The 27709-nt window shown below is 34.0% G+C and overlaps 1 protein-coding gene across 1 annotated transcript; it reads right to left on the bottom strand.

Annotated features, from left to right (window-relative positions):
* Positions 1 to 5488: 5488 nt before the first annotated feature.
* LOC128228438 (scavenger receptor cysteine-rich type 1 protein M130-like) lies at positions 5489 to 18418 on the bottom strand. The gene is made up of 15 exons (XM_052939752.1): positions 18026 to 18418; positions 15710 to 15840; positions 15359 to 15524; positions 14951 to 15113; positions 13153 to 13304; positions 11789 to 11968; positions 11404 to 11619; positions 10967 to 11131; positions 9936 to 10091; positions 8899 to 9084; positions 8540 to 8671; positions 7830 to 8138; positions 7362 to 7547; positions 7011 to 7145; positions 5489 to 6162 (listed from the first exon to the last, which is right to left on the bottom strand). The coding sequence occupies exons 1-15, from the start codon at positions 18114 to 18116 to the stop codon at positions 5696 to 5698; spliced, it is 2835 nt and encodes a 944-aa protein (XP_052795712.1). The 5' UTR covers positions 18117 to 18418; the 3' UTR covers positions 5489 to 5695.
* Between the last annotated feature and the right edge of the window lie 9291 nt (positions 18419 to 27709).

Here is a 27709-nt window from a genome sequence, read left to right as displayed (position 1 = left end):
GATTACAAATTGCAATATTTACACCTCAACTTCCATTCCTTAAATGAACTGCCTTTGGGGAATTGTGTTTATCAATCGATAAACGCATCATCTTCGGATATGTTCGGATCGCAATTCATCGCATAACAATATACACGGATTTTTTTATCTTGTTTATGTTTGTATTGTTTCAGCAGGTGTCGTAAAATATAAATAAACATTTTAGAAAGTGTTAAATAATGATTATCAAATGTATCGTTGCTATAAGTGATTCAACTTTACGTTTAAAAGTGATTTCAAGTGGTTGATCTTTTCCCGCGTTATCGTGACGTCATTTGATTAAACGTTTCTGATTGCAGTCGGGTCGTTCTATTTACAGAATGGGTAAGTTACGATAACAGAAAGTTTTTCTTAAATGAAATGAAGTATTTTTTTCAACAATTCTTGAATGAAATGATGCACTATTGGTGTACATATAAGTAATGTATTTCGGGATTGATGTCATAATCGGGGATATGAACGCAATTTGGCTGGTCAAAGTGTATGGAGTCCGAAGGAATCCACGCGTTTCGGACTCCACGCGTACTTTGGAGGTCCTATCGTACTTTTACCCATATTTCATTTATACCCCGATAATGAAATCAATCCCGCAATTCATTTCTTAAATACAAACTAGGGAAACATACTTCGAAATGTTGGAACGTGTTTATGCTCCCCGTCAATCCAAGGGACTCTGTCGTTCAGATATGTCGACAATGCAGTGTCGAAATCCAATGTTTGTATCAAATACGACATTTCTTGTGTTAATGTTGTCCCTAGTCAAATTGTATCGCATTTATACATTCTTTGTTATTTTCAAACTGATATTGTTCTTTGTGTCTCAATTTATGGATACCAATCAATGAAATAAATAGTCCTCTTTGAAATTTTGATTTGTTTTACTGGAAAACGTGAGTATCTATCTGTAGAACCAATGAACGGGAATCGTGGGAACAAACACTTATAAGCGTTCGAAGCAACGATTACAAACAATTTAACATCCATTCTTACCTGATCTCGGAAAGGAGCAAACAAAGACATCGTCGTCAAAAATCTCGATGTGTTAAATTCGTTCCATGTCACATTTAAAGAGTTCAACCCCTTCATAAACCATTAACTCAAAAACAATTCGGGGTGGATTCTCGATTACTTGTTCCATGGTTTAAATGTTTAATTCAGTTCTATCGCCTATGTTTAAAACAGTAATGCAATACAATAGAGTTACAATTTATATTCTGCACACCAGTTTGCATATCATAATGTGGATGGTCGTTGTGAATACTTATTAATTGTAAAAGTGCAGTAGGGTAAGCCTCTTAATAGGTGAATTGTTTAGCTTTTGACTTACTTGTAAAATACGGTGCGTCGTTATGAATGGAAGTCATTTTATCGGCCGACCCTTATTAAGGCTATATGTATACACGTTTACAATTAGCCTTACTTTCTTTTGAAAGTGCAATCACCGTTAGCATAAAAATGCGTGAATGGAATGAAACCACTATTATTCGGTCAATAAATCATATAGAGCGCATGAATGCCGGATACCAAAATCTCATCAGGGCGTGATGAGACTGCATTCGATAGTTTTCGTCATCGTTAATTAGGCACTTTTCGTAAAAATATTAACATGGAAAAAGAAGAAAATTACATGCAAAACAAATTATCAACATATTTCAAAGTATACTTATAAAAAAAATACGAACAGTGTGGGCAAATAACGCACAGAGAAATTATGACCCTTTAAGTTTTGGGAGAAAAATACTTTGAATTATTTTTTTCAAAAAAATATGCATACACACGGTGGTGAGTATTTAGGCTTCTTCGGCAGGCATTGTTGGATTTTGGAATACATTTCGGACACTATTTAATATGCATTTGTTCTTGATTACAGATATAATTTTGACCTTTGTCAACACTTAGCAGAGTAAGTCACGGAAAAGGTGCTGTATGATTATGTTGTTATATATACTCTCAGTTTGACAGTTAAGATGGGCATGATATTTAGTGTGTTCTAATTATTTAAAAATCACTTTGACTGAGGTAGTGACAGAGTTTATGGGAGATTGACTTAATGTGGCTCAAACAAATAGTCAACCAATAAATAAAAAAATGAATATTGTTTGGCAGGCATTTCTTTCCTGTCATGTAATATTTCTGCACAAAGCTACAGAAACAAGCTCAGTAGCAAAAAGTTAAAACATAAACCCGGTTTAGTGGCACTGGGCAAACGCCAAAGACATAGAACACAAAATCACAAACAGGAAACATAGAAGAACAGCGCAAAAGTCCACAAACAGCACAGTGCATACATATACTTTATAAAAAATAGGTATGTTTATCAAGAATTGTTGGGTACCACGTTGGAACGGTAAGTAAAATATAAATTTATTGGGGGGTTAAACCAGTTTATGTGCACAAACCTCACTCTTATCCCGACAATCCTTAATAAAGATGGAACGTAAAAGGTAAATTTTATCAAAGTATGCATTAACTTGAGGAAACTTATCAATAAAAGAAATAATAATAAACGTATAGGTAAACCCCAAGTACTTCTATGATTATAGATCCCAACTCTATCTGCAGACGGAGGGAAACAATTCAGAGCACCTAATGCAAAAACTTTTCAAAGAAATGATGCAGTCATTATTAGAAACTATAAACATCCCACACAGTCTGCCTTAAAAAATAAAAGGTTAAAACTGTGTGATCATAGACAACACTGACCCTGAGCTAGTGAAATATACATAAATACATTACGGGGAATGTTCGGTCGGGGGTGCCCCCTCCCGGAAACAAACACCGTGTCTTGTGAGGGATATTTTAACTAAAGATATGGACATTGTAGTGTTTGTGGATACGGGTTTGGACCGGCCGGCGGATACTTGGTTGGTTGGGGAAAAGTGCTGGTATAATGGTGGTCATGGGTTCCATGTACATACCGGGCACACTTTTCCTTCCAGGTTTATTTTATTCGCGAGAGTATCTTCTATTGCCATGCATCACTATGTCTGTGTGACAGATTGGCTGCGTGCGAGTTAATGACCTAAAATGGATGCTGCTGGTGCTGACCGACACCATGGCACCTATCAACTACAAACATGGCTGATTATTAAATTGAAACTAAAAAGAAGGCGGGAAGCGTGTTGAAATTTGTTTCGTATTATTCGAGTCAAATGTATAACATAAAGGTGCACTATGATAGTTACGTCACCTACGGACATATTGATTGAGATCATCCAGTATAAAATGCGTAAAAGAACGCTTGAATAATAGTGACTTTTCAATTTCAGCAAACAAAATTAGTCCTTCTTTGATATTTTAGTAATCAAACATCACACAATTTCCCTCGTAACAGATGCATGTTTATTTATCTGACATAGATGTATAATCAAACTGTTTTTATTGCAAATGTCTCTACACACACTCATACACTTTGCAGATTAACAAAATCACCCCCAACCAATCATTGATACAAATACTAGAAAAAAGTGGAAATAATATATATCATTATAGGCACAAAACGGAGAGTTTCAGGAAGCCTTGACCATTGGTATGGTTAACACCCCCTCCTCTTTTTTCACTCTTTTTCGTTTGGAAAAAAATAATTAGAAACTACTGAACATTGTTGTATTTGGTTAACTTTCAAAAGGTACGGCGCCAACAAATCGATTATTTTAATATGTACAGGGGCGCATAATTGTGAGCGGACATTTTCAATTATGAGGGTTGCGGTTATAATAAAGGAATATAATATAAAGGTCAACCTGTTTTAAAAAAGTGCGGGGTATCATTGGTATTGTGCTCATACTCATTACGCAGATTCATTTAGATAAATTAAATTAAAGATTCATTTTTTGCATGGCGACCCCATACCTGTTTTCGTATATATATCGTAGTCCATACTGAAATCCCACTTATTAACTATATAACCTAGTAACAAGACCACAACAGCCTGTCTGCATGAGGATATTCTTTTTTTTACATATTCTTCTTTTAGACATAAAACCCTTTAAGATAATACAAAAGTAACATCCAAACACCCAGACATCCAAAATTCACATTTAAGAACTTAAACATGTTACAGTTTTACTATGATACCTTTTACAATGTCTGGTTTGCATGTCAGCCTGGAACAAGAGGTGTTAATGTCTGAGATAAGTTCTCGCCTTGATGATGTTATGGAACAGGTCGCAGGGAAAGGACCGTCTTCTGGCTGTTGTAAGACACAGCGTTATGTGAATATGTGCTTTGCACTTACAAATCATACACATATATATTATAACCATTTCTTGATAACCTTTTAGCCGTGCTCTAGATGGCATTAGTACTGTCGTCAACATTATTTTATGATTTTTATGTATATAAGTTAAAACTTAAGAGGATAATTATTTTTATAGTATGTAAAATTATAGTATAGTTTATTCAGTGTAAGATCTCATAATAATTCAGCGAGATAGCAATAAATTTTTCTTACGAGTCCTTACTCAATTATCCGTAAAAGGAGAGAAAAATTGTTGACATGTCAAAAATCCTTCTTACGAGTGTCACTGGAAGTTAGAGAATACTTCAATTAAAAAAAAAAGATTGAGCAATAATTAGTTAATTTTCTGATTAAAACAATGAACTATAATAAATAAGATTAATATGCAAATGGGTCTTGGGTGTGACTAAAATGTTAAATGAAAGCATTGTAGTGACATATTAACATAACATAAACAAGGATACTATTTTCCTATATTCAAATCATCCCTATAGCCCAGGTACACAACTGCAAACATAGCGTGGTTTCATTCATTTTGTTTTTGTTTGTAATTATTATCAAATAACTAGGTTTACTGGGAAAAATTCCACATGATTGTCTGTGAAGAAATATTCCAGATGTGCAATGTTCATGTCTCCTCTGAGGTCAGAATAACAATAGAAAACATTTCCGTCTGATTCATTCTTCAGACGACACAAAAGAACCTAATTTCAGGCCAAGCAATCTTTGATCGAAATATATTCTGGCAATGACGAGTACAATTTGATACAGTCATTATATGGAAAATGACAACTCAATTAAACAAATTGTCAATATATATATTAGGCCAAATCGAAAACAATAAATGCCTCTAATACTTTAAGTCGTTGTTTTGATTATATTCCTAAAACCCAATATACAACATAAATTACAATATTCAAATGTGTGTCATTAGATATAAACGGTCTATATAGTTGTATGAATATGTGCACCATCCTTTTAGATACTCGCCTCTCACATTATACAATTATTGACCAGTGCGCCATTGAATATGATTTGATATTTACTGAGAGTAAGGCATTTCGATCGAGGTTTGGTATTATTCAATTGTATTCGTAAAATAAACCAAGCGGTATTTATTGGGCATTTCTTAAACCATTCGTTTATTGAACCCTTGAGTAAGTAGTCTACATGCGTGCAGAAACTTAAATCACTGTAGATCAACTCTAATTGTATGTAAAACTATACTTTTATTCCTGTTGATTGCAAACTCTTAACATGTTTAGTTTTTTGCATTTTTTTATTCTAGTGCACAATCGTATTTTAATGACACATGGTCCTAGGAGTTCCAGGCATGGAGAGTATTCTGAAAAATACTAGAAAAATAATCAAACGAGTGCTATTCTGTCGAATTTTTAAAAAGCACAAAACATGGAATTAAATGAAGCATCTGACAGCGAGACGTCGTTTTCCTCCCCAACATGAGAGTTCTTGTTCCATCGCATGCACTCGGTAGTACATACGTGCTCTCATACAACCCGCGTCGGTACAGTCATTAGTAGTTATCCGTATCCAGTCCTCAGTGAACGATGACCAGTCTTCTAAAATCCTAAACGTGCACTCCGCTAGGCTGCTCTCATTTCCGTTACACTTTACATTGGTTATAAACATTTCCAACTTTCCAGGAAATTGTTGCATTAAAGCGACTTCATTATCAACATCAGTACCATTCAAAAGCAGGCTGCCATCTCCATATCCAAGTTGTTTACATAGTATCGCTGCAATCTTTTGTCGTTCTTGTATACGGCTATGGCGAAGGCATATTGCGCCTTTTTTATCATCTAGGGTGAACTCAACAAGCCCATTCCCTTTATCTGTTCCATTTACTAGCGCGAAAGCAAAACCTGTATTTAAAGGAAATAAATTAAAACGTAGTTATCATGAAACACTATGAAAGATTATTCGATGATTTCCATTATTGTTACATATAAGTGTTTGCAAATGTAAAATTAACACCCTTGTACCCGTCTGGTTGTAACAGTAAACTGGAGGAATTATGTTGTGTAGAATGCAAAGGAAATAAAAGCAGATAACAAAGGTAAAATTATGATGATAAGCAAGACAAGAAAGCACCATGATTGGAACATTAAATATCCTTAAGTAAGCGTTTTGTTGTATCAATAAACTGTAGATATTCTGTGAAATAAAAGTAAACTACTGGTTAGAACTGGCATTGATCATGAAGATCAGATTTTGACTTTACTATAAACATAATAAATATTCAAAGTATGCAAGAAATCGAGATGGCCGCAGACGAGGCATGCTTCAACACAAGCATGCACTTTAACTCGTTTATATCTGTGGCCTCAAATACTTAGAGCCAAATGCAAGCGTTCTTTCCCATAATGAACAATCAGATAAATATAGCTAAATGTGAGCCTATGATAAGTACCTGTTAGCTAGAATAAAATTAGAAATACGGAAGCCTAACTTAAATACACAACCGTCTATACTAAGCTTAAATAAAGTAGCCTAGAACAATGTTAAGTTAGCTTAGCCTTAACTGTTAAAAACTCGTAGCATAAAATATTAACATTGAGCAGCCGAAGCCTAACTTTTGCTGAAATACCCGTATCCAGAAATAAGGTTAAGAACCATTGGTAAAAAAATCTAGAGCAGCCTAAGCTAGACATATGCTTAGGTACGCATGACCTAAACTAAGCTTAAGCTCAACAACAAAAAACGTATGTACCCGATTTGTTGTAACAGTAAACTGCAGGTATTCTGTTATTATCGCAAGAACCAACTGAGCCCCAATAGATTTTTCCACATTTTCCTAGATTCTTTTCGGTTCCCTTGCAACCAATATTTGCTAACCATGGAACTCCTAGAATATTATTGAAATAAACAAACATTTTGAAATGTGTTTTTTTTTCTAAAATATTGAAATCGATATATTAACTCTATTCTGTTTTATACTGGAAACATTTGATCATACAGAATGAGTTTTATCTAAACAGTAAATCATCAATGATGAGATATATTTGAAACGGAAACCGTTCTCCTCATTCGGGATTACATTATAGTAAAATACTTGATTCACCTAGAAGTGGGACTGTTGAATATCTCGTATGCCTCGAATGGAAGTACGCAGATCCACCTTTATATTCCATCTCCTTGCAAATAACTGTCGCTTCTTTATCGTCAAAACCATTAGCGCAGATAAAGCCCGAATTATCAAAATGTCTAGTGGTTACTTTTCCAGACGGATGTATCTTTAATTCATAATCTGTAAAGAATGTTTTGAGACTCAGTTGTTTATGACAAACAGGTAAAGACAACTACATATTGAGTAATCAACAATTCAACTAACACGAAATACTGCATACCATCGCATTCCGAACAAACATGATTAAAACTCTATCAGACGTTTGATAAGAAGACAATTGTGAACTGTTTCAGTCGCTTCTAAACAGAAACATATGAGTGACAATTTAGAAATTCATTCAAGTAACAAACTGTATGTGTTTGAAAAATCAAACGTGTGAACGACCAAAAAGGTTCAACATACCTTCATTTTTAGGATTATTTGAGCACGCTACAGAGGCGTAATGTCCACTTGTACAGTTTGGAATGTATTTAACATAATCACATTCGAGTAAATCTGACTCGATACCAGTACATTTCACATTGCTATAAATAATGCTGTATTCCATCCTTCCGAAAGCGGAGCAGCATATGCTTGTCCCGTAGGCGAACCCAAGAGATCGGCACACTGCTTGTGCAGCAAGATCATCAAAACCTTCCGCACACACAAGGTGATAGTTATCCCTGTCCCATACTTGAACTGCGCCAAATGTCACATTTGGTTGGAGACGAACTGGTAACGATAATAGTGATGTGAGTGAAAAGAAAGTAGCAACAACTATACCATTTTGATAATTAATTATAATTTCATATAAACGCATATTGCAACAATTCAGAAATATACATTCGTATTAATGAATTATGTTTTTACATCAATGAATTCATGTTAATAAGGGTTTTTTAATCGCAAATTCGTATATTTTCCAAACATATAAAATGTATAAATACACAATCCTTCTGCTTCATCTATAGGCACCGGAACGTTCCAGACTAGGGGTTCTTTGTCAGACCCTCATTTTCTAATCGTAAGCTTCAATTTTGAGCAAACTAAACAGATGCAGTAGTAAGCTTATCTTGTGCAATATATCATACAGTTCATTTCGTTAACTTGAACAAATGCCAAAGTGACCGTACCTTTTTTTGAACAGAAAACGTACGGCATGCAGTAAGCATTGTACTGTTGGTTCGTAACATTGAAATGTGCCGGGCAGGAGAATATAGACTGCTCTACCCCAGTACAATCAATGTTGTACAACCATAAACGCCCTAACAAAACAAGACTTTGAACACACATATTAGATCAAACCACCATTTAAGATGTTGGTCACATACGTAATTAAAACATACTAGTTGTTGAAATTGTCACTCATTGATTTAAACATTATCATTAAATGCTATTTAAAAACAAAACAGAACTGATTTGAACAAAAAAACAGTCATGCCTGAATTATTAAAATCACTTCTAAAAGAGAACCATTTTGTTAGTATTGTACCTGTTCCTATTGATTTGATAACCTTGGTACCAGCATAACCGTCTTTAAAACCCAAGTGCCGACAGGCTACCCTGGCGTCCATATTAGTCCAGTTCATATCGCAGATAACGCCCCATTCACCGCTAACAGAAACCTTTACCATTCCCGAATTTGGCGATGTCCCTGACTCAAGTTTTATCTCGACACCTACAACAGGCATCATCACGACCGAATCACCTTATACGGTTAGACAAAGTGGACGGTTATTGTCATTTCACACACTTACAACCGACACGTCTTTTATTATAGTATGATGTAATTAATTTGGTCATTTTATATTGGCCTATTGGTCTAATGTGTGCTAATGAGTCTTACAATTGTCATTGAAAGCGATGACATTATATAACTTTTCATAACTATTAATTAACAGTTTAAATCCAGCCAGAACTTATATTTTAAAGTTTTGGAAATAGTTTTTCCCTTTTAGTGTATATTTTAGATGTACCTTTATCAATGCATATAACGTCAATTTATTTTGATGTATTTTGTTTGTTAATCCATATTTGCATTCATTTAATTGTTTGTATTTATCTAACATTATTAAATTGGATGTATTAAATCCATTTTCTACCTTTTCATAATTATTTTTGTTTGCCAACATATAAAAACAATGTTTTTATTTCAGTCAATCTGTTGTTATATTTTCTATTTGTATCTGGATTATACGACAAAACTTGATTACAACTCTGACAAATGCTCTTTTAAATTATTCGTTATGTCAAAAATTCATGTTTGTCTTTAAAGTGATTGATGTATCCATTAACATGTTAAAAATTACTTTCTTAGACTAGAACAATGCAAAATTGCCGAATAACGAAACATATAAACAAGGCCCTGTATAAAAGCACATTGTTGAAGGCTAAACAGGCTCCAAACAATATAAACACGACTAACATTACACTACTTTCAGATGTTGTCAATTGGTAAACAATGTGATAAATCAGACCTCTCAGTGGGCTTCCGTATGTCTCAATATACGTTTGCAGCAATTGCTATACCTGTTCCATTTGTACAATGGACTTGTGCGACGCTGCGAGATCCCCTAAATGAGTTGTCTTTCCACAGAGGAGGTTTTTCATCAAATTTGCAATTTTCGATGTGCCCTTCTGTTCCATGACATTGCACTTTTGACATCCAATATGGGTATCTGGGATCTTTTGTTATAAATAACATATATTTGTTAAACATATGAAACTTCAGAGACATGTCAAGTTTCTTGGAATGTTAATAAATCAGGTTTACAGGCACAAAAATAAAGTCAAAACAAACAAACCGCAGCAAGGTCTCACATATCATACAATCTCTTCATTTAAGGAATGAATTGCGGGGTTGATGTCATTATCGGGGAATGAACGCAATTGGGTTGGTCAATGTGTGTGGAGTTCGAAGGACTCCACGCGTACTTTGACCAACCCAATTGCGTTCAAATCCCCGATGATGACATCAACCCCGCAATTCATTCCTTATATTTACACCAATAGTTCATTATTTTATTTAATTGTTAAAAAAATACTTCAGTTCATTTAAGAAAACCTTTCAGTAATCCGTTCTTACCCATTCTGTAAATAGAACGACCCGACTATAACCGGAAACATTTTTTTCAAATGACGTCACAATAACGCGGGAAAAGATCAACCACTTGAAATCACTTAAAAACGTAAAATTGAAACACTTCTGGTACCAATATATTTAAAATATAATAAACTAACACTTTTAAAAATGTTGATCTATATTTATATTTCATCGATTGATGAACGCAATTGCCGAAAAGCAGTTCATTTAAGGAATGGAAGTTGAGGTGTAAATATTGGTAAATGTTGGGCTTATTTTATATTTGGTTCGGCGTGAACGTTTGAATTATTTACTAAAATTCTATATGCAATGGATTGTAAAGTAATTTAATCAATAACAATACATTACACATGCTAACCATCAATGTCCTCTGCTATTCGTATGTACGTTTTATAACTATTATCACAATAACACTGGCTAGAGTCGTCTGTAATTGATAATTTAATTAACGATATACCTGCATTCCGGGGCCCGAGGGCGACTCCTGTTTTATAACCTTGCTGTTGACACATGACCTTGGCGTCATCATCGTCCCAATATTCAGGGTGGATGACCCCCTTTATTCCGTCTTTCTCCACATACACTATTGAAGGTGACTGATCAATGGAAAGGACCTTAATTCCTGCATTGCGATAATAGATGCAAAATATATACAACGGTTTTGCTGGTATGTGTGCTGCGATCGCTTTTTTGCTGTTTTAAGTTTCGAAACATACGCAGGAAGATCATATCATTGACTGAGAGGCTGGTTTAAATTATATATTATTTGTCTTTGATATCGTCAAACCACTAATAACAACATTAAGCTGCAATACTATAAGAAGTTGGGAACAATCAAATACACGAGTGAACAGCTAAAAGGCACGTTTTATATTACATTTCCGGTGTCGTTACCTGTGTTTCCTATAGGGTATTCGGAGCAAACAACAGAAGAGTATTCGTAGGTCTTGAATGATCCTCCCAAACATGCTCCATGTGCACTTACGCAGGAATACTCGGTGTGGAAGTCTCTCAGGTTTGCCTTTACGTAGTCACAGTCAATAAAGTTAGTTTCATTTCCACTACAATTAAATTGGTGGAAAATGGGAATGCTCTTTATTCCAAATAATCCTGGAAAAAAGTCCTTGCTATATGAATAACATTATTAGCAAGTTGCTATGACGTCCGAATTAATTCGATTTAAATCGATATTGAAAATAATGCATTAGTTGCACGGCAAAGCAACGCTTGCCTTTCAAAGATCTGAGCTAGAAAACTTGTATTTGCTTAAACAAATTACCTAACGGTAGAAGTTTGCTGTAAGGAAATCCCAGTTCTCGACACACAACCAGCGCCTCTCTTTCGTCGAAACCGGTATGACCCATGGTGAACCAATTTGTATCGGCAACATAGCCGGGATGATACATTTCAACGACACCAGCAATCATTGTGTCGTTCTCCCAACCACCAGAAATACGCACTGTTGTTATACAGCAATATGCAATTGAAGTAAATACATTTTGAAAAATGTTCCTTCAAAGCACAAAAAAGATCATACTAGACAATCATGGAAAGGGCAACACCGTATGCATTCAATTGTGGACCATTGTCATACATTGATCGCGATATTGTGAATAAAAATAAATAATTTTCTTTCTTGCCTTGGGTTGAAATATGGAATATTAAATGATAATTTTACTGCAAATTGAAGAGTTAACATAATTACTTCTTTTGAATTCATCTCTTAATTTTAGTAGTTACTTCCCATTCATCAAAACTGATCACTTCACCTTTGAACAATTAAGATATGTCAAAATAAAAATTTGATCTTAAAAAAGAATTGCATATCATTACCTTATATTCTATCGTACAACACATAAGACGTAATCAAATATTCGAACACACATTCTATATTTTATAATATATTTCTTATCTTTTTAACAGTCTTATTTCGTAATACGATTGACATTGAGTGGGATTTAAAAGTTATGTATCATACAACATTTATAATGAGATAAACTATACAGTTTAAAAAACATTTTTGATACGATATTACAATGAAATCAATAATTTATCTTTATTCGCGTTACTAAAGCACTACACTTTGAAAAAAAAGTACACAAAGGCGAAAAAGATGACTACACTGTAAATGACAAGTACACTGAAAACATGAATAAATGATAACAATATGTACGAAAGTGAAAGACTACACTGTGAATAAAAAAAGTACACTGTGTATGAAAACAAATAACTTCATGGTGGATCGAGGCATGTTTTACACTTTGTACGAAAAGGAATAAGTACACCCTGGACGGAAATAAATAAATGTACAGTGGACAAAAGAATAACTACACTATGGACGAAAACAGATAAGTTCACTGTGGCCGAAACTAAATGAGTACACAGTGGACGAAATAAAACACTTGTACTGAAATTTGTCTTAGATCGTAGATTGTAGATGACTTAGATTTTACTCGGCATAACAATCAACGGTACAATTTGATAAGATTTCCTACGCTCAGAATACTGAAAAAAACACTAGAGAAATCATGTTAAAAAGTCGCATATCTAGTGCTTCTAGTCTACTAGTATATTTTTATTACTTAACATGGCTAGCGCTTTCACTAAAAAAAGAAATCACTCAGCTCTTTTAAGAAAACGTACCATTACTGTAGCACACCACACCAGCAGTACTATTCTCTTGTAGACATTCGGAATTGTCTTTAAAAGACCAGGAGCACGAGAAAATGGATTTGTGGTTGTTATCACACGAGAGGCTTACAGCTAGCATAGTCCGGCCACCATTTGGATATATCCTGGTTAAGGTTTATAAACGTCTTAGTTAATATTTTAAATAATGTCCTATACAATCAAACTCATATTTAAAGTAATGTTGAATTATATTTTTAAATCAGATGAAGAGTGTACTCAAAACCAACCTCAATCAAAAACTGTTGACCACATCTTACTTTTTAAATCATTGTATGCAATTCATTTTTTTCACAATGCCGTCCTTTCTCCATTTTTTTTGGGAAAAGCGCGACATTTTCATGGGAAGTATGATACACAAGCTTTAAAGGTTTAAAACAGCATAAAACACGACCAAATAATGAATAGACAAGTTCTGTTAGTAGGAAATATCTTATCTGTAGTGTATTTTGATACGTTTTGCTTTTATTAACGACTACGATTGTAATTGAGGGTGTTTAAATATATTATATTTTGTCTACTATTGTCACCTTTATTGTGCACAAAGTGTTTTAATAAGAAACGTTATGTATTTTCAACTTCTATAAAAAACATTGCTCACTTGAAAAGTAGCTATATTCAATGTGTGTATTAAAAGGTGATGAAGTAAGTCAAATCGGTAGGAATAATTGTTAAAAAGGTCAGCTTAACTTATATATCTTATATTTATAATCAACTATGTGATACAATAAGGAAATCCTCGTACGTTTGTTTCGAATAGAAACTATTTAAGATAAATGTGGAAATTCAACTATTCATGTTATCAATGTTTTGTTACTTTATATGTATTTCGAAAACCTATCACGGAGTGCCAAGACATGGTTGCTGTCTTTTGGGCAATATGTTTCACGAAAAACTGTGTCAATACCTTCCATTCTTGCATAAGATTCGTCGTTAAGAAAATACATTAAAACTCGTAGTCTGTGGCAATGTTTTTGAAATTGGTAATATATACCTTGAAAGCACAAACCAACGAGCGAAAGTTTTTAACTAGAGAAGTAATGCAATATATGTAAACACACTCTTGACCACCCATTATGTACATGTAGACGCCATAATTGGCATTGACTTGTAGGTTAACTAGAACAAAGCCTTTTTAAAATTTGATGGACGCGTTAACATTTGTTGCGACATTTTCACGGGGCAACATGCCTTTGAGAATGCAGTTTATGTTATTAACTCAAAGATTAATGAATAAACCAGTTCAAATTTCGACACAGTAAGTGTGTAGTTCATCTTGCCGTGCTTCTTCTGGATCTGTTTGTTTATAAATTTTCAAAGCTTGTCGTGTTTTCCTGAATAATTTGGGAAACGGGGATAATGTGGAGAGAACCAAATACATACACAGATCCAATAATAAAAAGTGGTCATGCTACAAATAAACATATCAAATTATTTGCTTACTTTGATGATATTTCACACCTCTGGTCTTGTTTTCCACCACAAACCAGTGTTATCCCACATCTAACCAATGTATCCTCAATCACTTCACCCCGTATCGACTAGACATGTTATTTCCATCAAATATTGGTACTTGTATTCTGTTTATATTTTAGGAACTAGTAGAAATGATTTTGATAAAAATGCATATTTCCACTCAGGGTACTTGAGAGCAAACGTCACTTGTACAATCCTCTCAATACTCCATACTATCTCTTTGATGCACTAACTACATAACGTTGAACATATGCACACTTCACAAAACGTGTTATACCTGTCTTTCCCATCGTTGAAGCCTAGTTGTCTGCAGATTGTGCCAGATGGACCATGCCCCCACTGTATATCCCGCTGACGTTCACATATTGTGAAATTATGGTTGTCCACTTGAATCTCAACCACACCGGAATTTGATGTACCGTTCATTCGTACAGTAGGCTCTGAGGAATCAAATCATAGTGCTTTATTGAACACATAGTGTATGGCTGTTTTCAAGAGGTCAATGCATGTGTTTCAATGGAAACAATAAAGTAAAAAAATGGGGAAAATGTTAGAATAGCTAAGTGGCAGAATTGCAAAATGATCATATCAGAATGCTAATTAATATATACGCAAGTAATAACAATCCCGGCAAAAGTAAGTTTTTGTTCTGGAATTATATGAAACATACAACCGTCTCACGCACTGATTTGGTTGTAGCATATAACTCCGGCATTTTTCCGTCTCTCCTTGCAACGTCCTCCTTTGTCATATCTGCATTTCATTATCGAGCTCTCATTGCCCTTACAAGCAATTTTCGGACGAACTAGATTCAAATGTCTTCCAGAACTCATGTTCAAAGCGATTCCTATCTGAAACATATTTTGTTTTATTTATATTCATTGCAAGAAATATAATTTCGGATACAAGAAGAATAGTTTAAAATGACAGGTATTCATACTCATTATTTTTACTTGTTAACTTAATTTATGAACATGACATGTCCAGGTACCCTTTATTGTATAATGAGCCTTTAGGGATAGAACAGAACCGGTACCTTGAACCCAAGTTGCGTGCACACAACTTTTGCATCGTTTCTACCAAACCCATCCGCACAAAGGTTATGCCACGTTCCGTTTTCATGTATTTGGACCATACCAAGGAAGTCATTGCCACGTATGAGGCGCACTGAAAACAACCTAGACAGTTAAAGGTTCAATTCTACTTGAAATTTAAAATATGTTGTCTACACGCATTGCGTGTTAAATGAGTCGTATTTAATATCGTAAAGTCGATTGAATTGTACATGCAGATACATTTACATATACTCTGTGATATACAAATTGTTGATCCTGTCTGAAAGAAGAGAAATGTAAATTGCAGGTATGACGTTTATTTCGTTATCATCGTCAATCATTGACTTGTAACGGATTTAGTAAGCTTATGTAAATAAAGTGGAATGGAATTGGTTCTAGGTGTAATCGATGTAAAGACCGTTCAATAAATTTCCAGCATGGCAGGAAACACGACATTGTAGCGTTTTAACAAACGAATACATTTAAGAATCTTGGACTAATCTTAAATTGTTGTTATGGTTTTAAACCCGAATGTCGTTGATTTGAAATGCCCGGAAACATGAATACTATAATTGTAGTGAATTTAAGCGCCCTTCTTCTCAACCTTAGTACCTTTAACTTATGCTTTTATACTTGTAATGGTTCCAACACGGACCGTCCTTTATCTAAGAAATCCTATATGATACAGTAAAAGAGGTTGAAACAGGGCGTCACCTGTTCTAATTATCTTGGAGTGATGTACAACTTACTTGAAATGGTGATTTTATTAACATATAGTTGTAAAGGTTAAAACCAGACTGTCTTTGATGGAATAAGCTTTGACCTATGTATATGTCACGGTACCGATACCGATAAAGGTGGTGAGGAGGTGTGTAAGCATTCCGGTAGCTCAGTCGGTAGAGCACTCGCCATGATAGCGAGGGGTTGCGGGTTCGAGCCCCGATCTGGCTGCACACTTTTCTCACCCCGTGACATTTGTCGCCCAACAAGGGACCGTGGTAGCACTGTTTGGCAGCATAACGCGCTCTCAGTGTTAATTATGTGAATTCCTTAGCACTGGTGTTCCTCAAATTCGAGGACGAATTTCCAGTTTGCGGGGAAGTATGTCACGGTACCGATACCTATACATGTGTTGAGGAGGTAAGCGGTTCGGTAGCTCAGTCGGTAGTGCACTCGCCCTGATAGCGAGGGGTCCTTTTCTCACCCTGTGACAAATAACAGTTATTTTTGTTGTCCTTGATCTAATTGTCTTTGATTATAGGAAAAAATGTGAGCGGCTATAACCGAACTAACCCTGATCAAAGAAGTTTGGACAAATAAATGATATAATGGTTGTAGTTCTAATCGGACTGCCTCTAATATACAACATGGACTGATATATTTTATAATGGTTGCAGTTCTACGCGGACTGCCCCTGATATACAACTAAACTGATATATAATATAATGGTTGTAGTTCTAACCGGATTTCCCCTGATATACAACCTGGACTGATAAAATTATAATTCAGTGGTTGTATTTCTGACCGGACTGCTCATGATATACAACATTGACTGATATATAATATAATGGTTGTAGTTCTAACCGGAGTGCCCATGATATACATTATGGACTGATATATAATATAGTGGTAGTAGTTCTAACCGGACCGCCCCTGGTCGAAGATGTTTGGATATGTATATGATATAGTCATAATATCTCAAACTGGACTGTCTTTGATTTAAACGTTGAAAACATTTATTATAAAGTGGAAGTAGATCTAAGAGGCTTGTAATCGTTCGTACTACACTGCCCAAGTCCTTAACACTCGAGACTCATGTATAATATAATTATTGTAGTTATTTCTTGAATGTCCCGTTTCCTAGAATATGACACTCATGATATCGGTATGATATATGTGTTGTAGTCCTTACTTGGATGCTCAAGTTCTCAGAATTTGAGACTCATGTTAAATAAAGATAAAGTGAATCTATCCGGACGGTCCCTGAGACGCTTGGACTAATTTCGAGTACAGTTGAAGTGGTTCTAACATGAATAATAAAGTTCCTGTGGTTATAGCATTACTGTCCCTGGTCTCTGTCATTGGGCTCATGAACAATTAGCCTTATTGACTAAAAACGGAGTGTCCTTGATCAAAGAAGTTGTCTGACTATGTTGAATTATATTTGTAATGGTTGTAAGCGAACCAGCCCCGACCTCAAAGCTGGGACTTCTACATAATACAGTTTTGATGGTTATAACCAGAATGTCCTGTTCACAAAATATTAAGGTATGAGATATTTGCTAGTAACAACTTACCTTCAGAAAAACCCACCACATCCATATATCCTAAATGAATGAGTGCAACGACAAGTGCTGACGTTGAAGCTAGAACGTTCTGAAATATCATAGTTCTTAGGTCTACATCCACTAAAACAAAAATACTTTTCTGCCTTGGCTTGTGCTTAAGTACAATTCAACAAAACCGCTTGTAATGTTCAGAATTCGTTTATGTTCAAGATTATAATTTATCAGGATTAACGCGAATTGAAACTGCCATTGAAGTTATTGGCAATTCAATTTAAATTTTAAGTTAAATTTCAATCCTTTATCGACACAATATCTTAACACCTTAAACCACGCAACGAAATAGTTTTAATTATAAACAACTCGTGCAACGTGTTCGTATGATCAATGTAACAAAAGTATATAACTAAAACGATTATAGGCGTATGATTGTTCAAAACAACGCTTCATCATTATGTTAAATACAATTTCAAAGCGTATAATCCTGTTAACGATGTGGTTTGAAACGCGTGGTTGATGTTGAGTGAACACATACTACTACAGATGTTTTGTAGCACTCCGTGCATTCTCTTCGCTATCTGATGAATATTGGTCCTATGACTTTAAATGCCATTTTGTAATTAACGTTTCTCACAAAGGTCTGACTTGATATAAATTGAATGTGTTTTTTTGTGTTTTTCCTAAAGCTAACTTTAAGTAACGTCATTATTGTTTGTTCATAAAGTATATCAATAATACCGTAAAGTAAGGTTCAGCTCTAACTTTAGATTTAGGTGTATCTTTGGGCAAGCACTCAAATGATTCCTATACATTCCATATACACACAATTTCTTTACTGCAATTGATATATCAGCATTTGAATGCGTCTGTGCATGTATGTGTTTAGTAGAATGGATTATCATAATTAAGTAGAACAAAGCTATAAATTTACCCGTCAGCTAGTCTATTTATAAAATGTGTTCAAGAGCCGTAATTCAACATTAAACCATTTTTCCATTTTTGAAAGTTCATATTAACAAATGAACGCGTCAAAGTCGATTAGATTTGCATCATTAAAGTTGCATTTGCTTAGCTGAGAACTCTATTTAAAACAATTGCGTATTGTAAATATTACGAATTTAAAATCTGGGTATTTCACATTTATTGCATTTATCATGCATTTCATATTAGCCAATGTGGAGATATTTATAGTGGGTCTCCACCATTTATTGCAATTATTATGCATTTTATATTAGCCTATGTGGAGATAATTGTTGTGGGTCTCCACCATTTATTGCATTTATCATGCATTTCATATTACCCATTTTGGTGATATTTGGTGTTGGTCTCCCCCATTTATAGCATTTATCATGCATTTCATAATTTACGATTAAATTTACATATTTATTGGTGGTCCCCACCATCAATTGCATTTTTTTCTGCATTTTATATACACCAATGAGGAGATAATGGTGTTCTAAGGGTTTCCATCTATCATGGCAATTACCATGGAATTAATAAATATATATCTGCTAAGGTGATATTGGTTGTGTGTTTCCACCGTACACGTCATTCCGTATGCAGTTTATATCACCGAATGATTGGTTGTGATTATAACAAACATGTTTTTACAGCCATGTCAACACATTCCACAATTAAAATGAATTGCTGATGCTTATATGTGCATATTGTCTTGATCCGTTTTAGATCCGATGTATACTTACTTGTTTCGGGTGTATTGCTATATTAATTAATATTATTTGTGCTTGCTTTAAGTATCAGTTTATGTAATTATATATAATTAAATATTAGCTGTTTCCCAATAATTATATGATTTTCATATCTGCCAATTTTGTAGGATTTACATCACCGTTATACTGTTTTGTTAGTTTCCAATTTTACATACTTTTATATCCATAAATCATACTACTTCGTCATTCTGAAATGCAACATAGTCATATAACGCATTGTTCAATGCTACTTTGGTTGGACTTGGTTTGGGAATATTATATAAGTCCAACTTTATGGGACTTTTACCTATTATTCATCTCATATTTAAATTGACTGTTTAAGACCATTACATATTTATGAAAACATATCCTATTTGAGTATAACAAACAGCATCATACATAAAAATCCTATTTTATAAAACGGCCATATAGGCCATTGTGTTACAGTATGAACAGTGGCAAAACTGTATTTATTTGAATTTTACAGTTTTTGTTACTGTTGATCTTGGTTGTTGTTTATTGATACTGCCTGTTAAATTTTAAACGTTTTATGAACTTCATATTCATATTTGTACTGCTCATGTCTAAATATAAGTATATTTATATGACATTGACTGTTTAATAATGATAATCTTATCTGCAACGGTATTATTTGACATGTGTATACTATTTATTTATTGATATACAGTCGAAACGAACATTCGACACATCCGAATTTCAAAAATTATTATCAATCCCTACATATTTTTTGTTTGAGTTTGATTTATGTACGTCATCTGACTTCTGCAATTGAACTGTCGACATAGTGAAATAACCGAGACTACTGTGAAATCATTAATGTTCGTGGGGCATTAATGTTCGTGGTTTTCGTGGGTTGGGTGATCCACGAATTCAAGATCCCACGAAATATAAACCCTTTATTCAGTTTTTCAATTGCCTTGTTACGTACATACTTTAGTATATTATTTACAGATGTCGCAGTATACAGTGTTAAAACCTGTCTCACTGTATAACTTACGATTATTATTCTGTTAATATATTATAACTGCCTTTAACAAATAATGAACCAAATCAATTAAATGTGTTTTATGCAGCAAATGACAGTTATAAGCACGTGTTTAAACGTGTGCTGTTAATGAAAATCTCCAAGTTTACAAGATGTGCGTGATGAGTGTCTGTACTCGAATTTTTTTATTTAATGAAATAATTAATCGATTACTAGTACATTGAAGGTTACTAAGCACCGAACGTGACAATATACGCACCTTTTCGGTGTTTTCACAGTTTGCAAAATTCTTAATTGGCATTCAATGGCTTCCCCTATCTGTATTTATGATCAGGGTACATCCTCTTTTATTACCTTTATTTCCAATTAAATCGATAAGTGACATGGGTATATGCACTAATTGGCATGTCGTACCACATTAGCGAGTGTCATAAACCGAGTGACGTAGAAGACGTAAATCACAGGCCAGTGCGTGGATATTATGCAGACAATCTAGGACGATCGCATCTTCGATTTTTTTTTTTTCAAAAATGAAAATCCACGAATTCAAGTACCCACGAAATTGTTTTTTTTCGGCAAACCACGAAATTTCATGCCCACGAACATTAATGATTTCACAGTATATCGACACAAGCAGATTTATTTTATACAGAATAAGAAGGAATAAACTCGGGACCGGAGAAAAAAGTCGATACAACCGGGAAGTCAATATATCCGACGTCGACATAGCGTGTTTGGACTGTATATATAACTCTACTATTATTCCTGTTGATAACAAACACTTTACATAATTGATAAAGTACTTTTTCTTGTGCCCAATCACATTATAATAAAACACGGTCAAATGCTAACCATACATTAATGTATGAAAACTACTTGAAAATACTCAACGGATGTTTTTTCTATTATAATCGATAATTTGATTAACACAGAATTTGTTATTAAATGAAGCATTTCACAGCGAGACGTTGTTTTCCACCCCAACACGAGAGTTCGCTAAAAATCGCCAACCATCGATTGTTTGCTCGTACTCTATAACATAAAGGGTTAAGACAACCATCCATAGTAAACGGTATCCAATCCTCAGTGAACGCCAACATTCTTTCAAAAATCCTAAACGTGCAATCTGATAGGCTGCTCTCATTTTCTTTACACTTTATCTTGGTTATAAACATATCCGACTTTCCAGGAAATTCTTTCCTTGCAATGACCTCATTCTCAGCATCAGAACCATTCCATTTCCATATCCTAGTTGTTTGCATACTATAGCTGCAAGATTTTGTCGTTAACCTATATCGGAATCGCGTACGCATATCGCACCCTCTTTATCATCTACGGTGAACACAACAAGCCCATTATCTTTGTCTGTTCCATGTACAAGGGCAAAAGAAAAACCTGTATTTAAAAACAATATGACGTTATTATTATATTGTGAAATAAAAATGAAAGACTAGTAGATACTTGTTGTTGACTTTTCCTATCGGAAAGATAAAAATGTTTACCAATGTAAAATTAACATGCTGATTTAACAAAGAAGACATCTGCACACCGGACCCTTGTACCGTCGCGTGTAAACAACAAACTGCAGGTATTCTGTTTTTGGAATGCAAAACAAATTTGAGTAGATGATTTTCATTTGTCAGAAGGATAAATGTTTCCAACTGTAATTTTACCATGATTAACATACACAAAAGACAAAAAACGGCATGGTTGCAGCTTTAATAACGTTAAATACCCGTTGTGTTGTATTAATTAAATGCAGTTATTATGTGAAATAAAACTGAAATACTGGCATTTGTCAAAAATATTAATATTTGCAGATTTACCATTAAATATAATCAGTATACAAAGAACAAATTAAATCAACATGGCCTCGTCCGAAACATGCTTAAATACACGTAGCAGTAGTGAGCGTGGGATAAAATTAGTATATAACACGTTGCCAAAAGTAAGCGTGCATTCCCATAGCCAGCAATAAGATTAAGTAACTGCAGCTAAAATTAAGCCTTTTTGCCAATAATACAATCAATCACCCGTCGCCTAGAATAAGATAAAGAATACGTAAGCTTAACCTAGCATTAGCTTAAATACACAACGGTCCTAACAAATTTTAAATACCGTAGGCTAGAACAATATTAAGTAAGCTTAATCTAAACTATTTAATATCCGTTGCCTAGACGAACATTATGTACACGCATTCTAAAGTAACCTTAAATACTCGTACCAACAAATACAGTTAGTACCCTTAGCCAGTCATATGCTTAAGTACCCATGGCCTAAAGTAAGCTCAAATTCACTTATCCAAAAGTACATTAAGCCAAAAATTAAGTTTAAGTACCCGTTTTGTTGTAACAGTAAACTGCAGGTATTTTGTTTTCATCGCAGTTACCTGAGGCCCAATTATTTTTTTTTCCACATTTTCCCAGATTCTTCTCGGTTTTCATGCAGGCAATATTTGTTAACCATGGAACTCCTTGTATATCATTGAAAAAAACACCTTTTAAATGTTTCATTTTCTAAACTTAAGAATTCGAGATATATTAACTCTAACCGCTCTCCTATTTCATATTGTTATCAACAAGATTGAGTGTTATTTAAACAAAATATCATCATTGATTGCCAATCTCCAAGATATATTTGGAACGGAAATTCTTTCGCCTCAGTCGAAATTTGATAATAGTAAAATATTTGATATACCTAGAAGTGGGACTGTTGATGTCTAGTGGTAACTTTTCCAGATGTGTGGATCTTTAATTCATAATCTGTAAAGAAAAAATGCTTTATATGAGAATACTTTGCTTATGAAAAACAAGAAGAAATAAATACATTTGAGGAAACTACACATCTAAAGCTGTATATCATTGGATCGCATTTCGAACATGGCCTCAAGGGACTGATTTGACAAAAAGACATGCACTAGCGGATTCAGGTGTGGGGGCGTGGGGGCTCACCCGCCCCCTCCCCCCACAGGCGAACGAAAGAGATGCACTAGTAGCCTTAGCTTACGCATAATAACTTCCACTTTACTCTATATACTTAAACAAATGCACATTTGACCGTACAGAAACATACTGCATGCAGTCATCATAGTAATGTTGATTCGTTGCATTAAAACGTCTCTGACGGGGTAATATAGACTGCTCTTCCCTATTGCATTCACTAGTGTACAACCACGAATGATTTAAAGAGGCACGAGTTTAAATCCACATATCAGATCAAACAATCATGAAATATGTTAGTCAAAAACGTCATTTAAATATACTAACTGTTGAATTTGTTACTCATTGTTTCAGACAATATCGTTACATGTTATTTAACATAAAAAACAAAACTGATAAATTCAATGAAATAACCATGCCTGAACAAATAGATTTTTTTTAAAAGTACCATACTGGTATTATTTTATATTTCCCTCATGATACACGAATACGAACATCCAGTCAATTTGGCCAGTTACCAAACTAACCGGACAATGGTTGGATGTAATTTATGCCTTTGAAGGATCTCTCTTTCGGAATGTTTTTAAATAAAACTACCTCTATCAATACCATTAAGTAATGCATATTACGTCAATTTATTTCGATTTATCAAGATTTGTTTACTTGTTTCGTTTATAAAATTGTATGTATGGATCTTAAATCATTTAACTGTATGCATAACTCCATTTTGCACCATTCATAATTATCTTCACAAACACGCATTTTAAAATGCTTTGCTTATTTATACAGTTAATATGCATTTGTATCTGAATTATAAAATACCGCCTGTCACCCAAGTTCAATACATCATTCTGGTTGTCCTTAACGTAATTTATTTGTTTATCAACATGTTAAAAATATTGATGTGTGATTCAATAATAATGAACAACAAAATATACAGGGAAAAGCCAAATAACCTTAAAATAATCAATGATCTGTTTAACGCCCAAAACCGAACACACACGATTAAATATAAACTTGACTACAAGATACAACCAGCATAACACTCCTTTAAAGATGACGTCATTGGGTTACGGCTGTGATTAAACTTAGTTAGATCCCTCTTAGGGCATCCTTATGCTTCCAATGACGTTTGCAACAATTGCTATTTGGTAAACGCTGTGATTAAACTAAAAATCCCTGAGGGTAATCATCAACCTACGTCATTTCCGGTAAGGGGCGCAACTCCTCTGTGTCAATTTAGCGATTAATTGAAAGGGTGTAAAGAATTCTTTTTAACTATGTTTACTTAAAACACAGACACTTCAACACGTGTGTGTGTGTGTGTTTCAGTTACCAAAACTACCAAAACAATTAGTGTTTAGATTTACATAGCGATATTTCTGGCATGATTAATTCGCATTGAGACTACACTTGAGCTTTATCTGATTGGACATTTAATGTATATCCGTCATCAAAACAATTTATTAACAACTAAAATCTCGGGTACGAAATATTTTAAGCTTTTACTCTGAACTATTCGTACGCAAGATTTTCGTGTGGTAACTGTCACAAAGAATGTTCACTAAAATAATTAATAGGCGTTTGATTAATCATATAACACTTCATCATTTTGTAAAGTACAATCCTGTCGTCATTGTAATGCGACATGCGTGACGAATGTCATGTAAACATACGTTCTTAATATGGCTGGATTTACGCGTGTTTGAAGTTTAAAATCTTCATACTTGTACACATAAGCTGCTATTGCACCTTTCTAGGAAAGCTGTATTTAATAAAATCATTTTGACTGCTAAATGCTATATGATACATTTACTTGCGGCACAGACGTAAACAGGTCAAATACTTGTTTCGAAAATCAGGCTTCTTACAACGCTTTTTAGTAATATAAAGTTTTCATTTTAAATATGAGCTTTTAGTATCGTTCTTTTCATTCTTTTCTGGAATTTTATTAATTATGCTGGAAAAAAAATCCTTTTAGATGGAAGTCTGTCTTGGGAGACATACTCAATAAGATCTTGAATATAGCATTTCAGCCATAGTAACACCAACACAAGAAAACGATACGTCTTGTTAGTAACACACGTTCATGACTTATCCGTTCACTACATAATTTCATTTGTGTTGACTAAATTTGACACGATGTAATTATGAATAACAAAACAATAAATCGAATGGCATGTTAATTACACATGAAGTGAACGGTTTTCCACATATGTAATGAGAATGGGATCCATGTCTTGTGGGCCATTGACATCTCCGGAACAACAGCATCCTAAAAAGGTTTGTAAGTGTCTCCTTGTCACGGATTTCAGATTTAAAGTTAGAACTTCTCGAGAAAGTCATTTCACACCAGATAAGGAAATGCATAATTAACAACGGTTCTTGATATGGTTTTTGCATACGTCAGATTCTAATCAGTTCTCTTTTTTGTCGGAACTTACTTTTCTAATTAGAAATTTTCTTAAATTTAGAATTATGATGTTGCATATTGAAATTAATACAAATCACTGGAGCTCAAGCAAGTTTTTTGAGAGCTACCATATCCAGAAATCGTTTATACATGGGAAAATGATTAACGTTTGTCACAGAGAAGATTTCAATCGGTTAATCGATTATTTCGATTTATATACTTAGCTCTTATGCATGTATGAACATGAATGCAAATTGATATGAAGTTATTACTTTTAAGTCGTCAAAAAGCATAAAACAATTCCGTGGAGAAAAGCGAGGGACATTCAGTAAGTTTTTCAACCTATGTTCACCTTATAATGTAAACATCGGCTTAAGCAAATTAAAACATCTTTGAGAATTCTGCAAAATCCTTCGTAATGTGTCGGTCGTATGCGATGGTTACTATAGAAAAAGATATTTTTTTTAGTAAATGTAAAGCTGACTGTTTTAAATATATATCACCAGTAAGTTTATGCGCTAATGTAAACTACTATAGATCTATTTACAACATAAGCCAATGAGTTCATTACTTTACCAACATGGTGTATCTAAAACATGTAAAATAGACATGACAGACAGATGTAGCGTCGTCATAATGTTGTTTTATTAACTGTATTCAAAAGTTTCGGTCTAAGTCTCGATATGTTTTTCAATGGTTGGGAAAGGCTTCACATTGCGAACTCTTTGTCAAAATGTTTTCATGTTTGCCTTTACTAGCCGAACAACAAATTTGTAAAAGATTGAAACCATGAATTTGTTAAAATTTAGAATTGCAACCATGACTTCAACAAGTATAAATTACTCAAATGATGGAGATTTCTGCCTTATTCAGCGATCTTCTTGTGAACAGCGCTGTTTAAAACAAAAAGCCGCCCTAGTTTTTCATTTTTAGACAAATTGTCTTCATTATTGAACACATTTCTATCATATTATATCGATAAACAAACAGTCGAATATGGACATAAAAATACAATTATGTAACTTGTTTTAAATCTGAATAAATTGTGTAAATCTTCAAAATCAAAATACAATCGAAAGAGAGTCCAAATTCGACCAGTTTTGTAATCAAAAAGTTTAAAAAAACTCATTTCAGGTGTCAATATGGTAGACTGATCCCCAGCTGTCCTGTAAAAAAGTTGACAAAAATTAAAGTAAAATTAAAATTAAAGGTAAAAAGCAGTTAAAAGCGTAATGTTAGGAACTGGTATAATGATCATATAAGTTATATATGTATAGCTTATAGTTGTAAATAAGTCAATGCTGATAATTCCTGCTTTAATCATTCCAATCATTTAAAAGACCAGTGATACTATTGTTAATAAATTTTCCAACGCCTTCTCATGTGTGCATGAAGTTTGAGTGACATTAAAGTTTGTTGTCGGGTTAACCCTTCTTTGGTTTATGTGAAAGTGTTCACTGATCTTTTTGAAGTAATATTCCGTAAGAGATTTTCCAAGAAAGCCTGAGATAAATTCGCACTGAAAAAAATGGTTTAAATGATGCACTGTCAAGCATTGTTTACCTAAATTAACAAGATCTTGAAAAATGTATTCCTACATTTACGAGATCGTTAAAGCTCTTTAAACGC

This window comes from Mya arenaria, chromosome 3, assembly GCF_026914265.1.
Source record: "Mya arenaria isolate MELC-2E11 chromosome 3, ASM2691426v1".
In the NCBI taxonomy this organism is placed as follows: Eukaryota; Metazoa; Mollusca; class Bivalvia; order Myida; family Myidae; genus Mya; species Mya arenaria.
The sequence above is the reverse complement of the archived record's forward strand: the minus strand, read 5'-3'. Positions and strand labels throughout refer to the sequence as shown.